The 20,712-nt window shown below is 47.9% G+C and overlaps 1 protein-coding gene across 1 annotated transcript in view; it reads left to right on the top strand.

The window, feature by feature from the left end:
- LOC147710199 (E3 ubiquitin-protein ligase TRIM39-like) overlaps window positions 1-17,684 on the top strand; it is a 128,996-nt gene extending 111,312 nt beyond the window's left edge. Inside the window, exons 4-5 of the mRNA XM_086919328.1 lie at window positions 6,670-6,719; window positions 17,176-17,684. Coding sequence (XP_086775454.1) covers window positions 6,670-6,719; window positions 17,176-17,684 — 559 coding nt within the window. The remainder of the gene's footprint in view (window positions 1-6,669; window positions 6,720-17,175) is intronic.
- Window positions 17,685-20,712: the final 3,028 nt, after the last annotated feature.

The raw sequence follows: 20,712 nt of genomic DNA, 5'->3' as shown, positions 1-20,712 counted from the left end.
TGAGATTCCTGAGTGGAAGTGTAACAGCATGGACACATGGCCCACTCTTCTCCTGTGGAACGCAACTGCTCTTGGATGTTGCACTGCCACTGTATTCCTTGCAACCAGGTGAAAAGGATCATACTGGACCATCTAGGTTTAGACGCTGAGGCGTAGAGACTGAGATTTCGAAAGGAACGGGGCGCCCCAGGAGAGAACCCCAAAACCCTTTTGGTGAGACTCAAAATGGCCGCTGATAAATGGCTCACCCCCTCCACCAGCTCCAAAGAGGAGATCATGGACTGCATATATTTAGAGCAGTACCTCGAGGCTCTTCCCTACGCCACCCAACGGTGGCTGCGCCAACACCATAACCTGACCACTGCACAGGCTATTGATATGGCTGCCACCTTCGCCCGGGCACAGCCCAAGAACCCCGGCTGGGACAGTGAAAAAAACACCAAACCTGTTCCCAAGCCGGAGCGACGACCTGCCGATCCACCCCGGCCTCGCCCCTGGAGGCCAGAGGGCTCTGGGCCCCCAGGACCACAATGCTTCGACTGCGGCAACTGGGGTCACATTGCCAGGCTCTTCCCGAAACGACGACAACAAGAAGAGTCTATGGAGGTCGGGTACCTACCCAAAGTGGTGTTATATTCAGCTGAGATGGGGAGCACGTACCGATTAAGTGTTAGGGTGAACGGTTCTTCTGTTCAGGCCCTCCTAGACTCCGGCTGCAGACAGTCCGTGATTCGGGCCCAGCATGTGGGAAGGTCTCAGTACGCACACCACGAGCTAGTGAACATAAGGTGTGTACACGGAGACGTTAAGCCCTACCCCGTAGCCAACGTCCCGATACAACCCATGCATGGGGATCCTCACATAATACGAGTAGGGGTCCTATCTTCACTCCCTGAAGACCTGATTATTGGGACCGACAACCCAGGTTTCCTGCACATGTTTAAAAAGAGTATAGAACAGGGCCCGGTTCTCCCTCCCAGACCAGCACGGCCCAGAGACCCGTTCCCCGCCCTACTGTCCCCGGAACCCTGGGTATTGGACAGGAGTTTCCGATTTGCCCAGGCTAATGATCCTACTCTCTTCAATGCCTGGGATCAAGCCCACCAAGCCCAAGGCAACGATCCTACCAGGTAACCCCTGTTCTTGATACAACAAGACCTGCTATACCGACAAGGAAAGCAAGACGAACCAACGCAGCTCTTGGTCCCTGTCTCCTTTCGAAACCAAGTTTTGTTCTTCGCACATAGTCATCTGGTTGCCGGCCATACCGGAGCGGAGAAGACAACACAGACCATTCTCCAACATTTTTATTGGCCCGGAATCTATAAGGACACTGCGGTGTACTGCAAGGAGTGTAGAATATGCCAAAGAAAGAACATGACCAAACCACCGTCAATTCCCTTACAACCCCTGCCCATTATAGGGAAACCTTTCGAAAGGGTGGGCATGGACCTTATTGGGCCTCTCCCGAAAACCAGGAAAGGATATCAACACGTGCTGGTGGTCGTTGATTATGCCACGCGTTTTCCGGAGGCATTCCCCTTAACAGCTACCACCTCCAAACACGTAGCTGATAAGATGATAGAGTTGTTTAGCCGAGTGGGATTTCCCAAAGTGATCCTGACAGACCAAGGCACGCCCTTCATCTCCAAACTCATGAAGGAGGTCTGTCAAACTTTAAACATACACCAGATTCGTACCGCGGTATACCACCCGCAAACCGATGGCTTGGTCGAGCGCTATAACCTCACCCTGAAAACAACGCTCCGGAAGATGCTGGAAGTTAGGGGGGCGGAGTGGGACCAGATATTGCCCCTAGCACTGTACGTTATCCGGGGCCAACGCCAGAGTAGCACGGGAGTATCAGCATTCAAACTACTCTACGGCAGACAGCCGCGGTCCCTACTGGAGATGACCAAGGAGGCATGGGAGAATGAAATCCCCGAAGAGACCACCGCTACATTGGAATACGCCCAGAGCCTCAAAACTAAACTAGGCAAACTAAGAGACCTGGCCTATGCTCACCTGGATGACAGTCAGAGGCGACAGAAATTAGCCTACGACAGAGGAAAGAAGTGGAGACACCTACAGAAAGGCGACTGGGCTTTGGTTCTCCTACCATCCTCCACTCAGAAGTTCCGAGCCGAATGGGTTGGACCTCACAAAGTGGTTGAGACGATTGGTAGAACAAGTTACAAATTACAGATGAGTCCTTCCAAGAAGCAGACCTACCACATTAATCTGCTTAAAAAGTGGTTGGGTCCCCTTCCGTCTGGAGTGAACCTGGTCTCGAAACCCCCAGCGGGTTCGTCTACACGAGATCAACTAGAGCTCAATGATGAGCTGAACTTTCAACAGCTACTGGAGCTACAAAACACCTTGAAGAAACACGACTCCTTGTTCTCCAAAATCCCCAGAAGGACCACACTTGCAGAACACTGTATCGATACACTACCCGGAAAAAAAGTCAGGATCGGTCCCTATCAAATACCAGAAGCCCGAAGAACCGCCATAAGGAAAGAAGTACATGACACGTTGGACCTTGGGGTCATCCGCCCCTCCAAGAGCGATTGGTCGAGCCCCATAGTCATGATCCCAAAACCTGACGGGACACAACGTTTTTGCATGGATTTCAGAGCACTAAATGATATATCCAGCTTTGACGCATACCCCATACCTCGAGTGGATGAACTTATTGAGAAACTCGGCGACGCACAGTATATTACCACCCTGGACCTCACCAAAGGCTACTGGCAGGTGCTTCTAAGGGAGGAGTATCGAAGAAAGACCGCTTTTTCCACGGATGATGGACACTTCGAATTTACCGTCCTCCCTTTTGGGCTACACGGGGCACCTGCTACGTTTCAACGCCTAATGAACACGGTATTGAAGAACCTGACCGGATTCGCCTCAGCCTACTTGGACGACATCGTCATCTACAGCCCTGACTGGTCCACGCATCTCACCCACCTTCACACTGTATTTGACGCTCTCGAGAAAGCTGGTCTGAAGGTGAATGCAAAGAAATCGAGGGTGGCCTACCAAAAGGTGAAATACCTGGGCTACGTTTTGGGACATGGCTTCATCGAGCCTCAAATCAAAAAAATACGTGCCATCGCTGACACCCCGTTTCCAACCACCCGGAGAGAGATGAGAGCCTTTCTTGGCTTAGTCGTGTATTACCGGCGCTTTATCCCCCAGTTCACCCACTTAGCCGTCCCCCTCACCGACACCCTCAAACAGCAGGGAAAATCCACCACTCCCATCCTCCCCACTGAAGCTATGCAAAACGCCTTCCACCGGCTGAAGCATATCATGACTTCTACCCCGGTCCTTTCATCACCCGACTTCACAAAGCGTTTCTCCTTGCACACTGACGCCACAGACTACGGGATCGGGTGGTGCTCTCCCAGCTGGGGTCCGATGGTCTGGACCACCCGATACTGTACATAAGTCGTAAGTTGTTTCCTCGAGAACTTAAGTATGCGACTATCGAGAAGGAGTGCTGGCCATAAAATGGGCCGTGGACAAGCTTGCATACTACCTTGAGGGCCACCCGTTCGACTTGTACACGGACCATGCCCCCTTACTATGGATGGCCCACAATAAGTCCAATAACGCCAGGGTGATGCGCTGGTTCTTGTCCTTGCAACCCTATGTTTTTTCGGTTCACCATCGCAATGGTTCTGACAACGTAGGGGCAGACTTTCTCTCTCGTCATCCACTCCCCGAACGTGAGCGGGGAGGTGTGTAACGGGGTGTACAGACTAACCCCTCCAGAGCAGGACTTGGGGACCATCCAGAGGCTCTCAACACCTTCCCCCCTTCTTTCTTGCCCTTCACAGAATGACATTTCCGAGGTCGAGTACGGACAGGGCTCCCTGGACGACGATGTGCGCTGGCCCTTTAATCTTCAGTCTGATGAGGCATGGGCGGGGCTTGAGGTGGACGCTCGTACGTCAAATGCGGAAGACGCCGACAGGCCGGTGTGCTTGTTCACCCGAAGCGAAGGAGCAGGGAGGAAGAAGGAAGAGGAGCGGAGCTGTTGCTGGAGTGCGGAGGAGACGTGGAGAAGAGCGGAGGACGAAGAGAGCAGCGGTGAAGCAGCGCCTGAGACTGAGGTTAAGCCAGGAGGCCAACGTCCCCACGAGCCGCCCGGCCACACACCCGGGGGAGGTGTGTGGCTAGCCCAGGTACGGAGCAAGATCAGGGGCTGGGTTGGACGTACGGGCGGTGCTACCGAGTAGTCCTTGGTATACCCTTGTCCCGGTGTCCCTATCCCTGAGCACTGACCCCCTTCACATACCGAACGTCTAGAGAGTGTGTCACGGGTTTTTGCTCCCCCACTCCTTTCTCCCGAAGCAGCTGTACATATTCTGAGCACTTTCCTCACGACTTGCTGTTTTTGTTTTGTCGAGAGGCACGACGGAAGTAGACGGAGCCCCGACTCGACGGAGCCCAGACGGGCATCGGAGAAGTGAGAAGATCAAGCCTAGAAGTAGAAGGAGTAATCGAAGCCGGTCTTCCTGTCGAACAGTCCCTGCTCGAAAGACTTGTACTGACTACCTGTTTGCCTCATTAAACCCCACTTTAACAAGAACACGCCTCCTGCCCATTTCTCCCGCGCCCGTTACAGGCCCATAGGAATGAATGGAGTACTATTACCTAATAGCAATTACCTAATTACGATTTAGTATCTTTAGGAATCGCAATTAGGTAATTGCTATTTTCTTACATACCATTTTGCATTCCTTAAATAGCGATTACCTAGAATTTGCTATTTACGAAATGCAAAATGGAGTTTTGATACATGTGGCCCATAATGCTTTTTCTCCTTATGAGATTACCTGCTGGGTCAGCATTGGGACACTCTGAGTAGCTTGAGCTATATGAGCCTTTTCATTCATTCATTCACAGTGAAACACTACTTTAGAAGTTCCTCACTACTAGGACACGGAAATTTAAACACACATGTCCTACTTTTTAAATACAATGCAACCTGCCATTATACATATTCAGAAGGACGGGTTAGGCCTGGAGCAAGGTTTAATATTCCAGGTTGAAATGTTAATCTAAAACAGCAGTGGCAGGCCTGAGACACGTTTTAAAAGGCATACCTTTGCTGGGTGGCACAATGAGTGCTGCTGCCCACTAGGAGCATTTCATTTACAGGCCCTGGCTAGAGGTAGTACCATTTACTAGGGACTTACAAGTAAAGTAAACCAATGTTACCATGTTTTCAGAGGAGAATCAGTGGGTGCTGGGGGACTCTGACTGGATAAACCATGGAGATAAAAGCCCAAGGGACTGCACCCCACTTGTTACCCATTAAAGTTAATCCAATGGTTGCATTTTAAGTGTAGAATAACCGCAGCCTGGGATTGAGTACATGGCTTTGAATGCACTGCCCCGTGTACGTGGGGACTTTTAGTGCACTGTGAGGTTCTCATTTAACACATCCCTTTTCACACAACTATACACACAAAGAAGGAGTCCAGACAGTAATATTATATATCATTAATAAGATGAAGCCCCAGGCTGATCTTGGATCCTCCATAAGAGAAATGCACAGATAGATTCTATGGATGCCACAGACGGTTTCAGCAAATCATGAAAAGAAGAATCCTAAATGCTTAGAGTTTACAGCATATAGTGTTATGATGTCCCTCTCCAGAGGTAGTATGGTGCACTAATCCCATTAAAAGTTCTAGAACAGGGAAGACGGGGTTTACAGTGGCCGGGATTGTGTGTTTATTGATCCATGGTTCTAGAGTAACGATAAATGGGTTTAAAGTTATAGGTATTGCATGCTCATCCCATCAAGGTTCTAGAGCAGTGATGAATGTGATTCCAGTGACAGGGATTGTGTGCCTGTCTGCTTCTCTAGTGAGGATAAGGGGACAGAGATCTCCCAAAGCTTTTGAGAATTCATTATCGCTGTAGAAACATACAATGTACCCACTTTGATGGTCTGTAATGTAACACCCTGAGAAGGATGAAAGGATGAGTTTGCCTTGCTGGAATTCACAGTTGTGTCTTACAGGTCAGACAGATGCCAGCAGTGAGCACTTACCTCACTGAGCCCTCTTGTGAACTTGAGGATATATTGTTAGAGGGGTTTGTGCTCTGACGTTCTAGAGCAGCGATGATGGACTTTGCAGCAACAGAGGTTATTTCATAATCCGTCCAAGGTTGTCGAGGAATAGTGTCAAGGTTCACACGGGCGGGGATTGGGTGTGGAAGTGTTGTGTTGTGGGTGCTGACAGGAATACACATGGACCTCAGTTCGGAAAGTATTTATCAAATATATACTCGAGACTACCCCAGGAGCGACGTCACCTGTTAGTCTGCCCCCCTCTCACTGACCTAAGCTCTGCTCCTAGAAGACCCACACCATGGTGCTTTGTGTCATCACATGATGCATGGTGGTCTCATTGAGCTCTCTGCCTTAGAACACCCACATCTGGCATAAGATATTAAAGGTCCTTTTGGATATCGTTAGAGCTTTGTCTGTTGTGTATGAACAGTAACTCGCACTGAGCTCTAGTCCGCTGGTGCTGCTCTTAATACTGAACCTTATTGCAAATACAGGTCTTATGTGATGTTCATCCTCTGTTCCTGTTGCTGTCATTGCTCTTTAATACAAAGATTATATGTGTGTTTTTACAGGTGTAATAATGTGGAGATTCAGAGCCCAGAGGCTGTGAAGAGTTATAAAGGTAAATATCACTGTGATGATTAGCTGTGTATATTACTTTTCATGAAAATCGTGAGGTGTGGTGTAAAATGGTATGACTTTTATGGTATGAGATGGTAGGATATTGTATGATATTGTGGTTTGTTATGGTATGGGATGTTATGGTCTGTATGGGATTTGATGAGATGGGATGGAATGTTATGGTGCTATGGTATGGTATTTAAGGGTAATGTTCACTTGAGTCAGGGAACAATTGCTTGATTTGTGTCTGCAACCTTTGTCTTGTTCAGCTTTTTCTAGGATGTTACTTTTACCCATTCTCTATAGGTGCTGCAGCACTTCATGAGTTTAAATTGTTGTTCCCCCTTAGACATTCATGCAATTTTTTTCGGAAATACAGATGCAGTAATTTCAAACACGACATTAATGACACAGCTAGGATGGAAAACTGCAGGCAACTCCATGATTGCAGTATTTTAAGACTTTCACGTTTGAATGGGAAGTTACCTCAGAAATCTGTATTTGCTGCATGTTATGTTATGTTAATGGATTTTATAGAGCGCTCATATACCATTTGCTGTCTTGGCGCTGACTACTATAGAGTACAATTAACAAAACCTTAATTATTAAACAGCCATGTCTTTAGATCCTTTCTAAACAATAGCAGAATAGGCAGGGCTCTAATGTAGGGAGGAAGAATGTTCCAGAGCTTGGTTGTTCCTGTGAAAAAACGTCTGCCTCCCCAGTTCAACTTATGGAATCAGGGAACCACCAGTTCCTTGAGCGTAGAAGTCTGATGGGTTTACACCACTCGAAGCTGTGCTTCAGGAACTCAAAGTGCTGTGCAGAGCCTTGTGGGTGCTGCAGAGGGCCTTGAACTTAATGCGACTTCTCACTGGAATTTAGGGATTCCTAGTAGAAACCTAGCGGCTGCATTTTGCACGGTTTGCATAACACATTCTATGTTCTCTAGTGCGTCTATACTGACCTAGCGCATGCAACTACACCAACCTAGCGCATGCACACATTTACTAACATCGCCTCTTTTGCTAACGTTCACCCAACCACACGACGCACATCTATACTCACCTCTGTCTCTGTTTCTCTCTCCCTCTCTTTCTCTTAATTTTTCTTCTCTCCCTTAATGTTTGTGGTACAAATTCCATGAGGGATGATCTGGTGAAATGTGTGCCTTGTAATAATGATTCACACAGAAATGCAATCTTCAATTAAATCTATGTTGAAACCTAATTTGGAATCAGGAGTTTTATGATGTGTCTTGAGAGTTCATGAATATATTCTGTCTCAGTGTTTCTGTTTGCCTCATGACCCTCAAACTCTTCCTAAATAGGCACTAACTAAATTTGCTCTTTCTTAGGAATGCACAAATACCTGTGTGGTAAAGGCATGTGTGGTAAAAGCACAAATACCTGTGTGGTAAAGGCATGATTGATAAAGGCACAAATACCTGATTGGTAAAGGCATGCATGGTAAAGGCTGTGTGGCAAAGGCACACATACCTGTGTGAGAAAGGCATGGGTGCTAAAGGCTGTGTGGCAAAGGCACACATACCTGTGTGGTAAAGGCATACGTGGAAAAGGCACAAATACCTGATTGGTAAAAGCATGCATGGTAAAGGATGTGTGGTAAAGGCACAAATACCTGTGTGGTAAAGGCATGCGTGCTAATGGCTGTGTGGTAAAGGCACACATACCTGTGTGGTAAAGGCATGCGTGCTAAAGGCTGTGTGGTAAAGGCACACATACCTGTGTGGTAAAGGCTTCCATGCTAACGGCTGTGTGGTAAAGGCACAAATACCTGGGTGGTAAAGGCATGAGTGCTAAAGGCAGTGTGGTACAGGCACAAATACCTGTGTGGTAAAGCATGCGTGCTAAAGGCTGTGTGGTAAAGGCACAAATACCTGGGTGGTAAAGGCATGCGTGCTAAAGGCTGTGTGGTAAAGGCACACATACCTGTGTGATAAATGCACACATACCTGTGTGGTAAAGTCACAGATACCTGTGTGGTAAAGGCATGCGTGCTAAAGGCTGTGTGGTAAAGGCACAAATACCTGTGTGGTAAAGGCATGCGTGCTAAAGGCTGTGTGGTAAAGGCACAAATACCTGTGTGTTAAAGACATGTGTGCTAAAAGCTGTGTGGTAAAGGCGCACATACCTGTGTGGTAAAGGCACAGATACCTGTGTGGTAAAGGCATGCGTGCTAAAGGCTGTGTGGTAAAGGCACACATACCTGTGTGAGAAAGGCATGGGTGCTAAAGGCTGTGTGGCAAAGGCACAAATACCTGTGTGGTAAAGGCTGTGTGGTAAAGGCACACATACCTGTGTGGTAAAGGCATGCGTGCTAAAGGCAGTGTGGTAAAGGCACAAATACATGTGTGGTAAAGGCATGTGTGCTAAAGGTTGTGTGGTAAAGGCACAAATACCTGTGTGGTAAAGCCATGTGTGCTAAAGGCTATGAGGTAAAGGCACACATACTTGTGTGGTAAAGGCATACATACCTGTGTGGTAAAGGCACAGATACCTGAGTGGTAAAGACGTGCGTGCTATAGGTTGTTTGGTAAAGGCACACATACCTTTGTGGTAAAGTCACAGATACCTGTGTGGTAAAGGCATGCGTGCTAAAGGCTGTGTGGTAAAGGCACAAATACCTGTGTGGTAAAGGCATGCGTGCTAAAGGCTATGTGGTAAAGGCACACATACCTGTGTGGTAAAGGCATGTGTGCTAAAAGCTGTGTGGTAAAGGCACACATACCTGTGTGGTAAAGACACACATACCTGTGTGGTAAAGGCACAGATACCTGTGTGGTAAAGGCATGCATGCTAAAGGCTGTGTGGTAAAGGCACACATACCTGTGTGGTAAAGGCATGCGTGGTAAAGGCTGTGTGGTAAAGGCACACATACCTGTGTGGTAAAGGCATGCATGCTAAAGGCAGTGTGGTAAAGGCACAAATACATGTGTGGTAAAGGCATGCGTGCTAAAGGTTGGGTGGTAAAGGCACACATACCTGTGTGGTAAAGGCATGCGTGCTAAAGGCTGTGTGGTAGAGGCACAAATACCTTTGTGGTAAAGGCATGTGTGCTAAAGGCTATGAGGTAAAGGCACACATACTTGTGTGGTAAAGGCACACATACCTGTGTGGTAAAGGCACAGATACCTGAGTGGTAAAGACGTGCGTGCTAAAGGTTGTTTGGTAAAGGCACACATACCTGTGTGGTAAAGGCATGCGTGCTAAAGGCTGTGTGGTAGAGGCACAAATACCTGTGTGGTAAAGGCATGTGTGCTAAAGGCTATGAGGTAAAGGCACACATACTTGTGTGGTAAAGGCACACATACCTGTGTGGTAAAGGCACAGATACCTGAGTGGTAAAGACGTGCGTGCTAAAGGTTGTTTGGTAAAGGCACACATACCTTTGTGGTAAAGGCACACATACCTGAGTGGTAAAGGCACAGATGCCTGAGTGGTAAAGGCATGCATGGAAAAGGCACAAATACCTGACTGGTAAAGGCATGCATGGTAAAGGCACAAATACATGCGTGCTAAAGGCTGTGTGGTAAAGGCAAACATACCTGTGTGGTAAAGGCATGCATGCTAAAGGCTGTGTGGTAAATGCACACATACCTGTGTGGTAAACACATGCGTGGAAAAGGCACAAATACCTGTGTGACAAAGGTATGCATGGTAAAATCTGTGTGGTAAAGACACAAATACTTGCATGGTGAAACCATGTGTGGTTTAGGTACAAATATATGTGTGGTAAAGGCATTCTTGGTAAAGGCACATATATCTGTGTGGTAAAGGCGAACAAATATGTGAGTTTTAAAGGCTTGCTTGGAAAAGGCGCAAATACCTGTCTGGTAAAGGCATGTGTGATAAAGCCTGTGTGGTAAAGGCATAAGTACCTGTATGGTATAGGCATGCAAGGTAAAGGCACTGTGTGTTAAAGACTTTGTTGTATAGACTGTTTCACAATGTCTGATGTAGTGTTCTCTATCGTGCGTTGTGCAGTGTGGTGTTCTGTGTAATGTATTGTGCTGTCTAGGGCGGGCAGTGTGCTGTTAAGTGCAGTGTACCCAGTGTACTACACACCATGTCTAATATGGTATGCTTTGCAGCACAGATTACTGTCTAGTACAGACTTCTGGCATGTGAGTTGTTCTGTCTAGTTCACTGCACCATCAGTGAGCATTTTAGTACAGTTTGATGCTTAGTGCAGAGTGCAGTTTAATACAGTATGCCATCCAGTATAGTGTATCAGCTAGAACAGTGTACCACAGTATTTTATCTAGGACAGTGTGCCAAATAGTGCACTGTGCCTTCCAGTGCAGAGTTCTATCTATTACTGTGTGATCCCTGCCCAGTACAGTATACCATCAGGTTTTTTAGGGTCACTAGTGCATATTCTGTCTACTACAGTGTGCTGTGGATTACAGTGTGGCTTTCGGTACCATGTGCCATCTAGAACATTATTGTGTCTGTTGCACTGTGCTGCCTAGAGCAATGTCCCTTTTAGCACAGTGCACCTTCTAGTACACTGTTCTCTCTCGTGAAAAGTGTGGTCTAGTGCATAGTGCCTTCTAGTACAGTTAGCTCTCTGGTACATTGTACCTTCTATTACACTGTGCCGTACTAACTTCCTAGCTTTTTATGCTGTCTAGAGTATTTAGTTGTCTGTTACTAAAATTTAGAATTGTCTTCTGTTACGTGCTGTTTGTTGTCTAGCACCGTATGCTGTCCATTTCAATGTATTATATGACGCAGAGTGCCATCCAGCATAGCAGGCTCACTAGTGCTGTGCACACTAAAGTACAGCGAGTCTAGTAATTTACTGTGATTTGCTCTGCAGCCTTGTGTATTACCTTGTACAGTGTGCAGTCTAATGTACTGCATAATGCGATGTGCTGTACCTTACAGTGTCCTTCCTGTTGGTCTGCTCTGGTTAATGCAGTGCGCTGTCTGGTGTACTTTGCTATAGTATGCAGTGGACTGTTTAGTAAAATATGCTGCCTAGTGCAGTGTGCAGTGTAATTTTACATCTACTATAATGTGCTCTCTAGTGTATTGCACCCTATAGTACAGTATACTGGCAAGTACATTGTCCTGTCTAGTGCACTGTGCTGTCTCATGTAGACAACCATCTAGTAAAGTGTACAGCCTTGTACTGTGTGCTCTCTTGTGCATAGTGCTGTGCAGTACACTATACAGTTTAGTAAAGGGAGATACCTAATGCAGTGTACTGACTAGAACAGTGTACCTTATGGAAGCTGTCTGCTACACTGCACCATCTAGTACAGTGTGCTCTCTAGTGCTGTCTATTGCTAGTGTAGTTACTTACTATCCCTGAGTAGCTCTTTGCTCCCCTATTATAAATAGAGCAACCTTCTGACAAGTGCTAGTGCTATTTCTTTCACATTAAAGTGCTGATGTGCTTCTTATCACATTATAGAAATGCTGGTGCTCTTCTTTTCACAATAAAGAAGTGCTGGTGCTCTTCCTTTTACATTGTAGAAGTGCTGGTGCTCTTCCTTTCACATTAAAGAAGTGCTGGTGCTCTTCTTTCTCAAAAACTACTGAAAGAATTCACACCATTTAAAAGAAGGTCGCTTTCTGAAGCAAGCTTGCCAAATTTGGGGTAATTCCGTTCAGCAGTTCTGGCTGTAGCCCATCTCAAAATGTCCTATGTTGTGGAAATTAACATGGAAAAACCGCGTTTTGGGACCCCCTTTTTTTCTCAGCCCCCGCTTGAAGAATCACACCCAAACTTTCAGGATAGGAGCTGACTTGGATAGACCTTTTTGGGGAGAATTTCGCGAAGATTCGTCAAACGACACCAAAGTTATTAGCAAATCAAAAAATGCTTTTCCTATGAAAACTAGGTTCTAACTATAACCACCTACTGGCGACCGCCAGTAGGTAATATATACATGTTTGACTGTCTGAGAAAATTGTGAAGCGAGCACCAATTTACCTGGGTGCATTACGCTCACTGGTCTCAGATAGAGGCAGGATAGACACTGTTGTAAGATAACTGGATTCCCTCTCATTGTGTTTATTGTGTAGCGAAACTGGGAAGACTAGAATATACCCATATCAAATACTTCTCACTTCTTCTCGGTGTATAATGTAGTCTAGTATTCTTCATGTGTGGTAGTGTAGTGTAGTTTGCCTCATGTGTGGTAGTGGGGTGCAGTTAGCATTTATGGTAATGTGATGTAGTGTAGTATGTGTAATGTGTGGTTGCGTAGTTTGTGTGGTGTAGTGTAGTATGTGTCATGTTTGTAGTTTGGTTCATGTGTGGTGTAGTGTAGTATGCTTCATGTGTGGTAGTGTAGTATCAATTAATCAATCAATCAATCAGAACATTTGTAAAGCGCACTACTCACCGGTGAGGGTCTCAAGGCTCTGGGGGGGAGGGGGATGCCGCTACTGCTCGTATAGCCAGGCCTTGAGCAGTCTTCTGAAGGTTAGTAGGTCCTGGATCTGCTGTAGGGGGATGAGGAGGGTGTTCCAGGTCTTGGCGGCGAGGTGGAAGAACGATCTGCTGCCAGAGGTCGTTCTTAGGATGCGGGACGGTGGTGAGGGTGAGGTCGGCAAAGCGGAGCTGGCGGTTGGGGGAGTAGAAGCTGAGTCGTCTGTTGAGGTATGCAGGTCTGGTGTTATAGAGTGCCTTGTGTGCGTGGGTGAGGAGTTTGAAGGCGATCCTCTTGTTGACGGGGAGCCAGTACAGGTCTCTCAGGTGGGGTGTGATGTAGCTGCGCGAGGAATGTCGAGGATCAGGCAAGCAGAGGCGTTTTGAATGCGTTGAAGTTGTTTCAGGAGTTTGGCCGCGGCTCCTGCGTAGAGGACGTTTCTGTAGTCCAACCTGCTGCTGACAAGGGCCTGGGTGATCATTCTTCTTGTTTCAGTGGGGATCCACCTGTAGATCTTGTGGAGCATGCGGAGGGTGGCGAGGGCGAGGTCGGCGGAGCGGAGCTGGAGTTTGGCGGTGTAGAAGCGGAGTCGTCTGTTGAGGTATGTAGGTCCGGTGTTATGGTGTGCCTTGTGTGCATGGGTGAGGAGTTTGAAGGTGATCCTCTTGTTGACGGGGAGCCAGTACAGGTCTCTCAGGTGGGGTGTGATGTAGCTGCGGCGAGTGATGTCGAGGATCAGGCATGCAGAGGTGTTTTGAATGCGTTGAAGTTGTTTCAGGAGTTTGGCCGAGGCTCCTGCGTATAGGACGTTTCCGTAGTCCAACCTGCCGCTGACGAGGGTTAGGGTGACCATTCTTCTTGTTTCAGTGGGGATCCATCTGTAGATCTTGTGACGCACGCGGAGGGTGTTGAAGCAGGAGAACGAGATGGCGTTGACCTGCTTTGTCATAGAGAGGGTAGAGTTGAGGATGAACCCCAGGTTGCGTGGATGTTGGAGCTGTTCCCAATGCGGTCGGCTACCAGGGGTCGTCCCAGGCTGAGGGGGTGCGGCCGAGGATGCGGACTTCCGTCTTGCCTGAGTTTAACTTCAGTCGGCAGTTCTCCATCCACTCCGCGACAGCTTTCATTTCTTCGCGGGGGTTGGTTTTGGCGGTGAGGGGGTCCTTGGTGAGGGAGAGGATCAGCTGGGTGAGGTCGGCGTAGGAGATGATGTTGAGGTCGTGCAGTCGGCGACATGGGCAAGCGGTGCCATGTAGATGTTGAATAATGTTGGGCTGAGGGATGAGCCCTGGGGTACGCCGCAGATGATCTCGGTGGCTTTGGAGCAGAAAGGGGGAGGTGGACTCTCTGGGTTCTGCCGGTGAGGAAGGAGGTGGTCCAGTCCAGAGCCTTGTCTCGGATCCCAGCGTCGTGGAGGCGTGTGCGTAGGGTGTGGTGGCAGACAGTTTTGAAGGCGGCTGACAGGTCCAGGAGGATGAGGGCAGCGGTTTCTCCGTTGTCTAGCAGGGCCCTGATGTCATCGGTGGCGGCGATGAGGGCAGTTTCGGTACTGTGGTTGCTGCGGAACCCGAACTGGGATGGGTCCAGGATGCTGTTCTCCTCGAAGTAGCGGGTCAGTTGTCTGTTGACGGTCTTCTCGATGACCTACACTGGGAACGGGAGCAGGAAGATGGGCCAGAAGTTCTTGAGGTCCTTGGGGTCAGCCTTTGGTTTTTGAGTAGGGCGTTGATCTCGGCGTGCTTCCAGCTCTCCGGGAAGGTCGCCGTCTCGAAGGAGATGTTGATGGCTTTCCTGAGATGGGGTGCGATGGTGGCGCTGGCTTTGTTGAAGATGTGGTGTGGGCAGGGGTCTGACGGAGATCCGTAGTGATTGGTGTTCATGATTTGGATGGTGTCGTCGTTGTTTATGTTGGTCCAGGAGAGCAGGGTATCGGTGTGGATGGTGGCCATGGGGGCGGAGGTCTAAGTGGTTGTCGGGCGGTCATGACGTTGAAGCTGTCGTGGATGTCTGCAATCTTGCGATGGAAGAAGGTGGCAAGGGAGTCGCACAGGTCTTGCGAAGGTGGGATGTCATTGGTGTTGGAGCTGGCATTGGAGAGTTCCTTCACGATGTTGAAGAGCTCCGGGCGAGGGTGGTGGTTAGCTGGTCTTCAGTGACTGCTCCAGCAGCGACGGGGGATCTGTTGGGTGCGATGGTGCGTAGTGGGTTTCCGGAAGGTGAAGTGGATGCAGCAGTGGTCGGTCCAGTGCAGTTCGGTGGTGTGGTTGAAGGAGACGTGGGAGCTTGCGGAGAAGATGGGGTCAAGCGTGTGGCTGGCAGAGTAGGTGGGTGTTGAAACTAGTTGCCTGTGTCCGAGGTTGGTGAGGTTGTCGATCAGGGTGGTGGAGTTGGTGTTGTTGTTGCTCTCGAGGTGGAAGTTCAGGTCCCCAAGAAGGATGTAGTCTGTGGAGGCGAGGGCATGTGTACTGACGAAGTCGGCAATGGAGTCGATGAACTGTGGTCAGGGTCCGGGGGGTCTGTAGACGAGGGTTCCTCTGAGGGTGGTGTTGGGATCGGTGTGGATCTGGAAGTGCAGGTGTTCGGCGGTCGTCGTTGTTGGCGAGACTCTGAGAGTGTTCCTGCGGACGATGTCGATTCCTCCTCCTACTCCGTTGGTGCGGTCCCTGCGGGTGATCTTGTAGCCGACCGGGATGGCTATGGCGATGGCGGGTGCCGAGGAGGAGTTCAGCCAGGTCTCCGTCAGGAAGGCGACGTCTGGGGAGGTAGAGTCGAGTAGGAAACAGAGTTCAACAGCGTGTTTGCGGGCGGAGCTGGTGTTGAGAAGAATGCATCTGAGGTGGTTGCGTTCTTTCCTGGTGGGTGGATTTGCAGATATGATGCTGGTCAAGCTGCAGTTCCGGCAGGAGAAGGGTTCTTGTGTGCATTTCCGGGCAGACAGGAAGCAGGTGTGTGGTTGTCCGGTGTTGGGTGTGTGGAGGGTGCTGGCATCGTAGCGGTGTCGAGCGTCATGGCGTTCGCGGGGGCCAGGGGTTCTGGCGCTAGGCGCAGTCCAGGCATGGACGGGCGCAGACAGGCGTGCCTTCGGCCTGCCAGTGGCGCTGCCGCCATATAAGGGGAGGTGGGAGGGAGGAGCAGCTGGGAGGTGGGAGCGGGGTGGCGAATGGATGAGCAGTGGGGCGGGTATACAGCGGCGGGAAAAACAGGCGGAAAAGTCTACGGAAGGGCACACTAAAATACGAGATGAAAATAGGGGAATAAAAATAGAATAAAACACAGAATGGGATCAATAAAAGACAACACAGTATGGGAGGAAAATTACAGCAAGGCAACAGACACAGAACCTGCAGCCTACCACTGGCCTTGAACTTCAGGCAGCGGTAGCAGCGGGCTTGGAGGGCGCTGACACACAGGTGGTGCTGTGCGGCGTGGGGAGCGACTTGCCTGAAAACAGGGGCATGTGTGGTAGTGTGGTGTTATGTAGTATGATTGTGGTGGAATATTCTTCATGTGTGGGAGTGTGGCGTAGTGTAGTATGCGTCATAAGTGTTAGTGTGGTGTAGTTTAGTTTGGGTCATGTGCGTTATAGTGTAATGTGTGTCATGTAGGATAGTGTGGTGTAGTGTAGTCTGCCTCATGTATCATAGTGTGATGTAGGGTAGTATGTATCGTGTGGTAGCGTGGTGTACTGTAGTTCGGTTCATGTGTGGTGCAGTGTAGAATGCTTCATGTGTGATAGTGGGGTGTAGAGGTGTATGCCTCGTGTATGGTAGTGTGGTGTAGGGTAGTATCCTTCATGTATGGTAGTGTGGTGTAGTATGCTGTATCGTGCAGAGTAGTGTGTAGTAGAATATCCTGTCTATGTGTTGCTGTTTGGTGTAGTGTGTGGTCCAGATGAATGCACTCTTTAGTGTAGTGAGCAGTATAGTGCTGTGTGCTCTCTAGCACAGCGTGATTTTTCCAGATGTGTTTTAAGTTAATCATATTTGTAACAGAAAGCAGTATTTACAGCCTTTATTTGTGTTATTAATTCTGAAACTCTTCTCTGCAGTGATGGTGTCTCTGGATCCAGACACAGCTCATCCACAGCTCCTCTTGTCTGAGGGGCGAAGACGAGTGAGAGGAACAGGCACAGCACAGCCCCTGCCGAACAGTCCCAAGAGATTCACCTTCTATCCTTGTGTGCTGGGGAGCGAGGGGTTCACCTCAGGCAGACATTACTGGGAGGTGCAGGTGCTGCAGGAGGGGGTTGTGTGGCATGTGGGGGTCGCCGCAGAGTCTGTGAACGAGAAAGGAGACTTCACATGGTCACCTGAGGAGGGAGTGTGGGCTGTGGAGGGGTGTGATGGTATCTACAAGGCTCTCACCTCCCCTCAGACCCCTCTGTCCCCTCGCGACATTCCCCTAAAGCTGGGAGTGTATCTGGACTATGAGGGGGGGCGGCTGTCCCTGTACAATGCTGACTCCCTGGAGCTTCTCTACACCTTCCCGTGGGCCCCCTTCACAGAGAAGCTCTTCCCGTACTTCTGTCTCGGGGGAGCGGAGCTGAAGCTGGTGTGAGAGGCACAGAGAGCTTCACCCCCTCATCCCTCCCTCCCATCCCCTTCTGCAGTGATAACTATGTGAGCAAGAGCACAAGCAGAGAGGCTTTTAAATAATAAAATACTTCCTTTGGGGATATGTCTCATGGGAGGAAGTAGTAATCCAGTGACTGGAAAATAAGGTTTCTTTCATGTAGATGCATTAATGTATAGATGTCAGTGGACCCTGATGTGAAGCGCCCACACCTCACCAGTTGACCCCCAGTTTAAACACCAACATGCCGAAGAATCTTCTTCACAATGACCCTCCAACATGTTGCCATGACAACCAGAAGCCTCATGTGAAACTGACCACTATGTATCTCTTTTCCTTGTACAATTTTACAACAAGCCCAGAAAATGTATGCCATGTGAATCATACACCAAACATCAAGTGAGATATGATAAAGTCTCTGTAGAATTCAAAAATTTGCATTTCATCGACATGCAGAGCTTTGACTTTAATATGTCACATTATAGCGATGCGCCGAGAAGTACTTATTAAAAGTGAACACGAACTCTGTATGTAGCCCAGATTAAGGGCGGCTTTAGAGCAGTGTGACCTGTGCAGCCGCAGCTGCGCTGACCTGGGAGCGGCTGTTGTATTCCATATAGGTACCCTAATATAGGCACAGGTAACATCGTAACCCTTCACCTATATTCTTCCCTACATTACATACATAACGGTTGTTAGGGACTGACCTTTTACCTAGATACGACTGCATTCAGAACACAGGTTTTTCCTGGTTCAAAATCCAATACATTATGCATGAGGATTCTTGGAAGCGCAGCAGGACGACCATCTCCTGTATAAAATCTATGTATAAAGTTAATTACTGATGTCATCCTAAATCCGACAAAGTAATACAGCGAGGTAGGACCCCGTGGGGAGACCTAAGGGTACATATACATCACATCTTGCTAAAAAAGAAAGAGGAGACCAGGACGTCTCGGCCGACACTGATGCGAAACGCCGAGGTTCCTGCATGCAGACACTCCAGCTCGCAGTGGGTCTAACATCCCTTGCGGGATGTCCAACCCGAGACCAAGACAGAGGCCCACTGTCTCTAAATCCAGGTAATGGGGTTGACTTTATCCTAGAGGGATTCTTGGCCTAACACCTACACACATGCTTGGTACACTTAGGTACATCTAGTTAGGGAGGCATTGTAGGAGTACACATCCTTTTATTATCATGTATTTTATAAACTTGTATGTATTCATGATTAGTGCAAGATGATAGAACTTTACCATCCTTTTACTTTCATGGTGCTTCTAATCATTTATATCTGTTATTGTCTAACGGTTGTTGCAGCTCATCTGTTTTACACCAGAATAACAACTGTTTAATAAATGCTTATTGAAAACGGCCAGACCGTTTATTCTGTATATCTCTCCGAGACTAAGTAAGTACGAGTGACTGAGCGAAAGGTAGTACATTGTTTCCACGGTCCTGAGGGATCAGGGTTGTCATGTTCGATGGCTGCCAAGAACTATTCTCTCCTTGGTAAGAGGAGATTTTAGTGGCACTGTGAGCTAGCTGATACAGAAGGCCAACATACCCAGTGGGGGTGTTTAGATTTAGTATGACACCAGTCCTACACTACAGTGTATGCTGTCCGAACGCGCAGATCCTGTATAATTTTTATAGGAACTACACGACATGGCGCTGGTCTCAGAAATAACTTTGTCTTTTAAAAGCATCTGCTGTTTCCTGTGTGTCCGCCAGGATTCAGGCAGCAATAAAAATGCCCTGATAACACAGGTGATTGATGTTTCTGCTGGAGAGAGATGGAAGTTTTGTCTAGTGTCAGTGTTGACTCATCGTAAAGTAGCACAGAGGGTTAATATGCCTGCTGCAAAGAATGTGTACATGCAAATCACAGGACGGTAATCCTCATTGGTTTGTGTAACATTTGCTATAGACTGATTTACAGTGCTCTGACACCTTAGGGAATAAAACCAAAGAAATACATGTAAAGAGGGGGTGTGGAGATGTGAGAGGTACTATGAGAAGGTGGTAGTGAGGAAATCTGTGGAGAAGGATGCCATCGGGGGAGGGGAGCCAAAAAGATTGTTGTACTAATCGCCTCTAACTCTAAAGCTGGCACTGTCTAAATTCTTATAGATAAAGCAACAAACAATATAGCTCATTAAATCATACACAATAGCTTTTTGTATTCTAAATTCACGGATTTGAGGGTGCTTCCATACCAAATAGTGAAGGATCGATGATGTTAAATATTTGCCTAGGATCACACAATTTGGTTAAGCAGGGAAGCCACGATTAATCCAGGTTTTCTGGTTTCACCTTGTACAAACCAGCTACTAAATGTGTTTCTATTGGTCTCTCCTTTTTACCTCAAATGTTAATGATTTTCTGTCCATCCCCAGTGAATTAAGCTGAGGTTGCATATTAATTTGTCGGGTTTGAAACTTTTTTCGCTGGACAGTGTTTTTGTAACATGGGATCATGACGAGGCCGGTGAAAATACATCACAATCAGATCTATTTTTTATACATTACAGTATAAGTTGTTTCCTTGTGAAACATCTGCCCTGCTGCACAAGCCACAGTTGTAATTTACTAAATGTGCACTGTGCCAAGAACATGCAAACTCTGGCATTTTGAAATATGGTGCATGATCAATGTGGAATAATGTTAAATTCCAGCATAAATACAACACAATATTAGCCTCCTGTAGTAGCTTTCATGACTCCACAAAAATGTCCAGGTCGCGCAGACATGTTAGGTAGAATTATTTTGTGCCTACATATTTTTTCCAGATGTTTTGTTCTAAATACAGGTCATTCTGGGTTAAAAGTAGAATCTATTTTTGGCATGAAATCTGCCGTCCAAGCCAACACGAAGTACATGCTGGGCCTGAGATGACAAAGTACTTAACAGAAAGCAACAAACTACATGTCCCTGTAGGAAAGTGCTTCTTTTTGCATTTTAGCCCCACACTTTTTGCAATATTTAATTTGGAACTGTAAATGTAAGTGAAC

This window comes from Lissotriton vulgaris, chromosome 5 (assembly GCF_964263255.1).
Source record: "Lissotriton vulgaris chromosome 5, aLisVul1.2, whole genome shotgun sequence".
Classification (NCBI taxonomy): domain Eukaryota; kingdom Metazoa; phylum Chordata; class Amphibia; order Caudata; family Salamandridae; genus Lissotriton; species Lissotriton vulgaris.
This window is presented reverse-complemented; position numbering and strand designations above follow the sequence as displayed.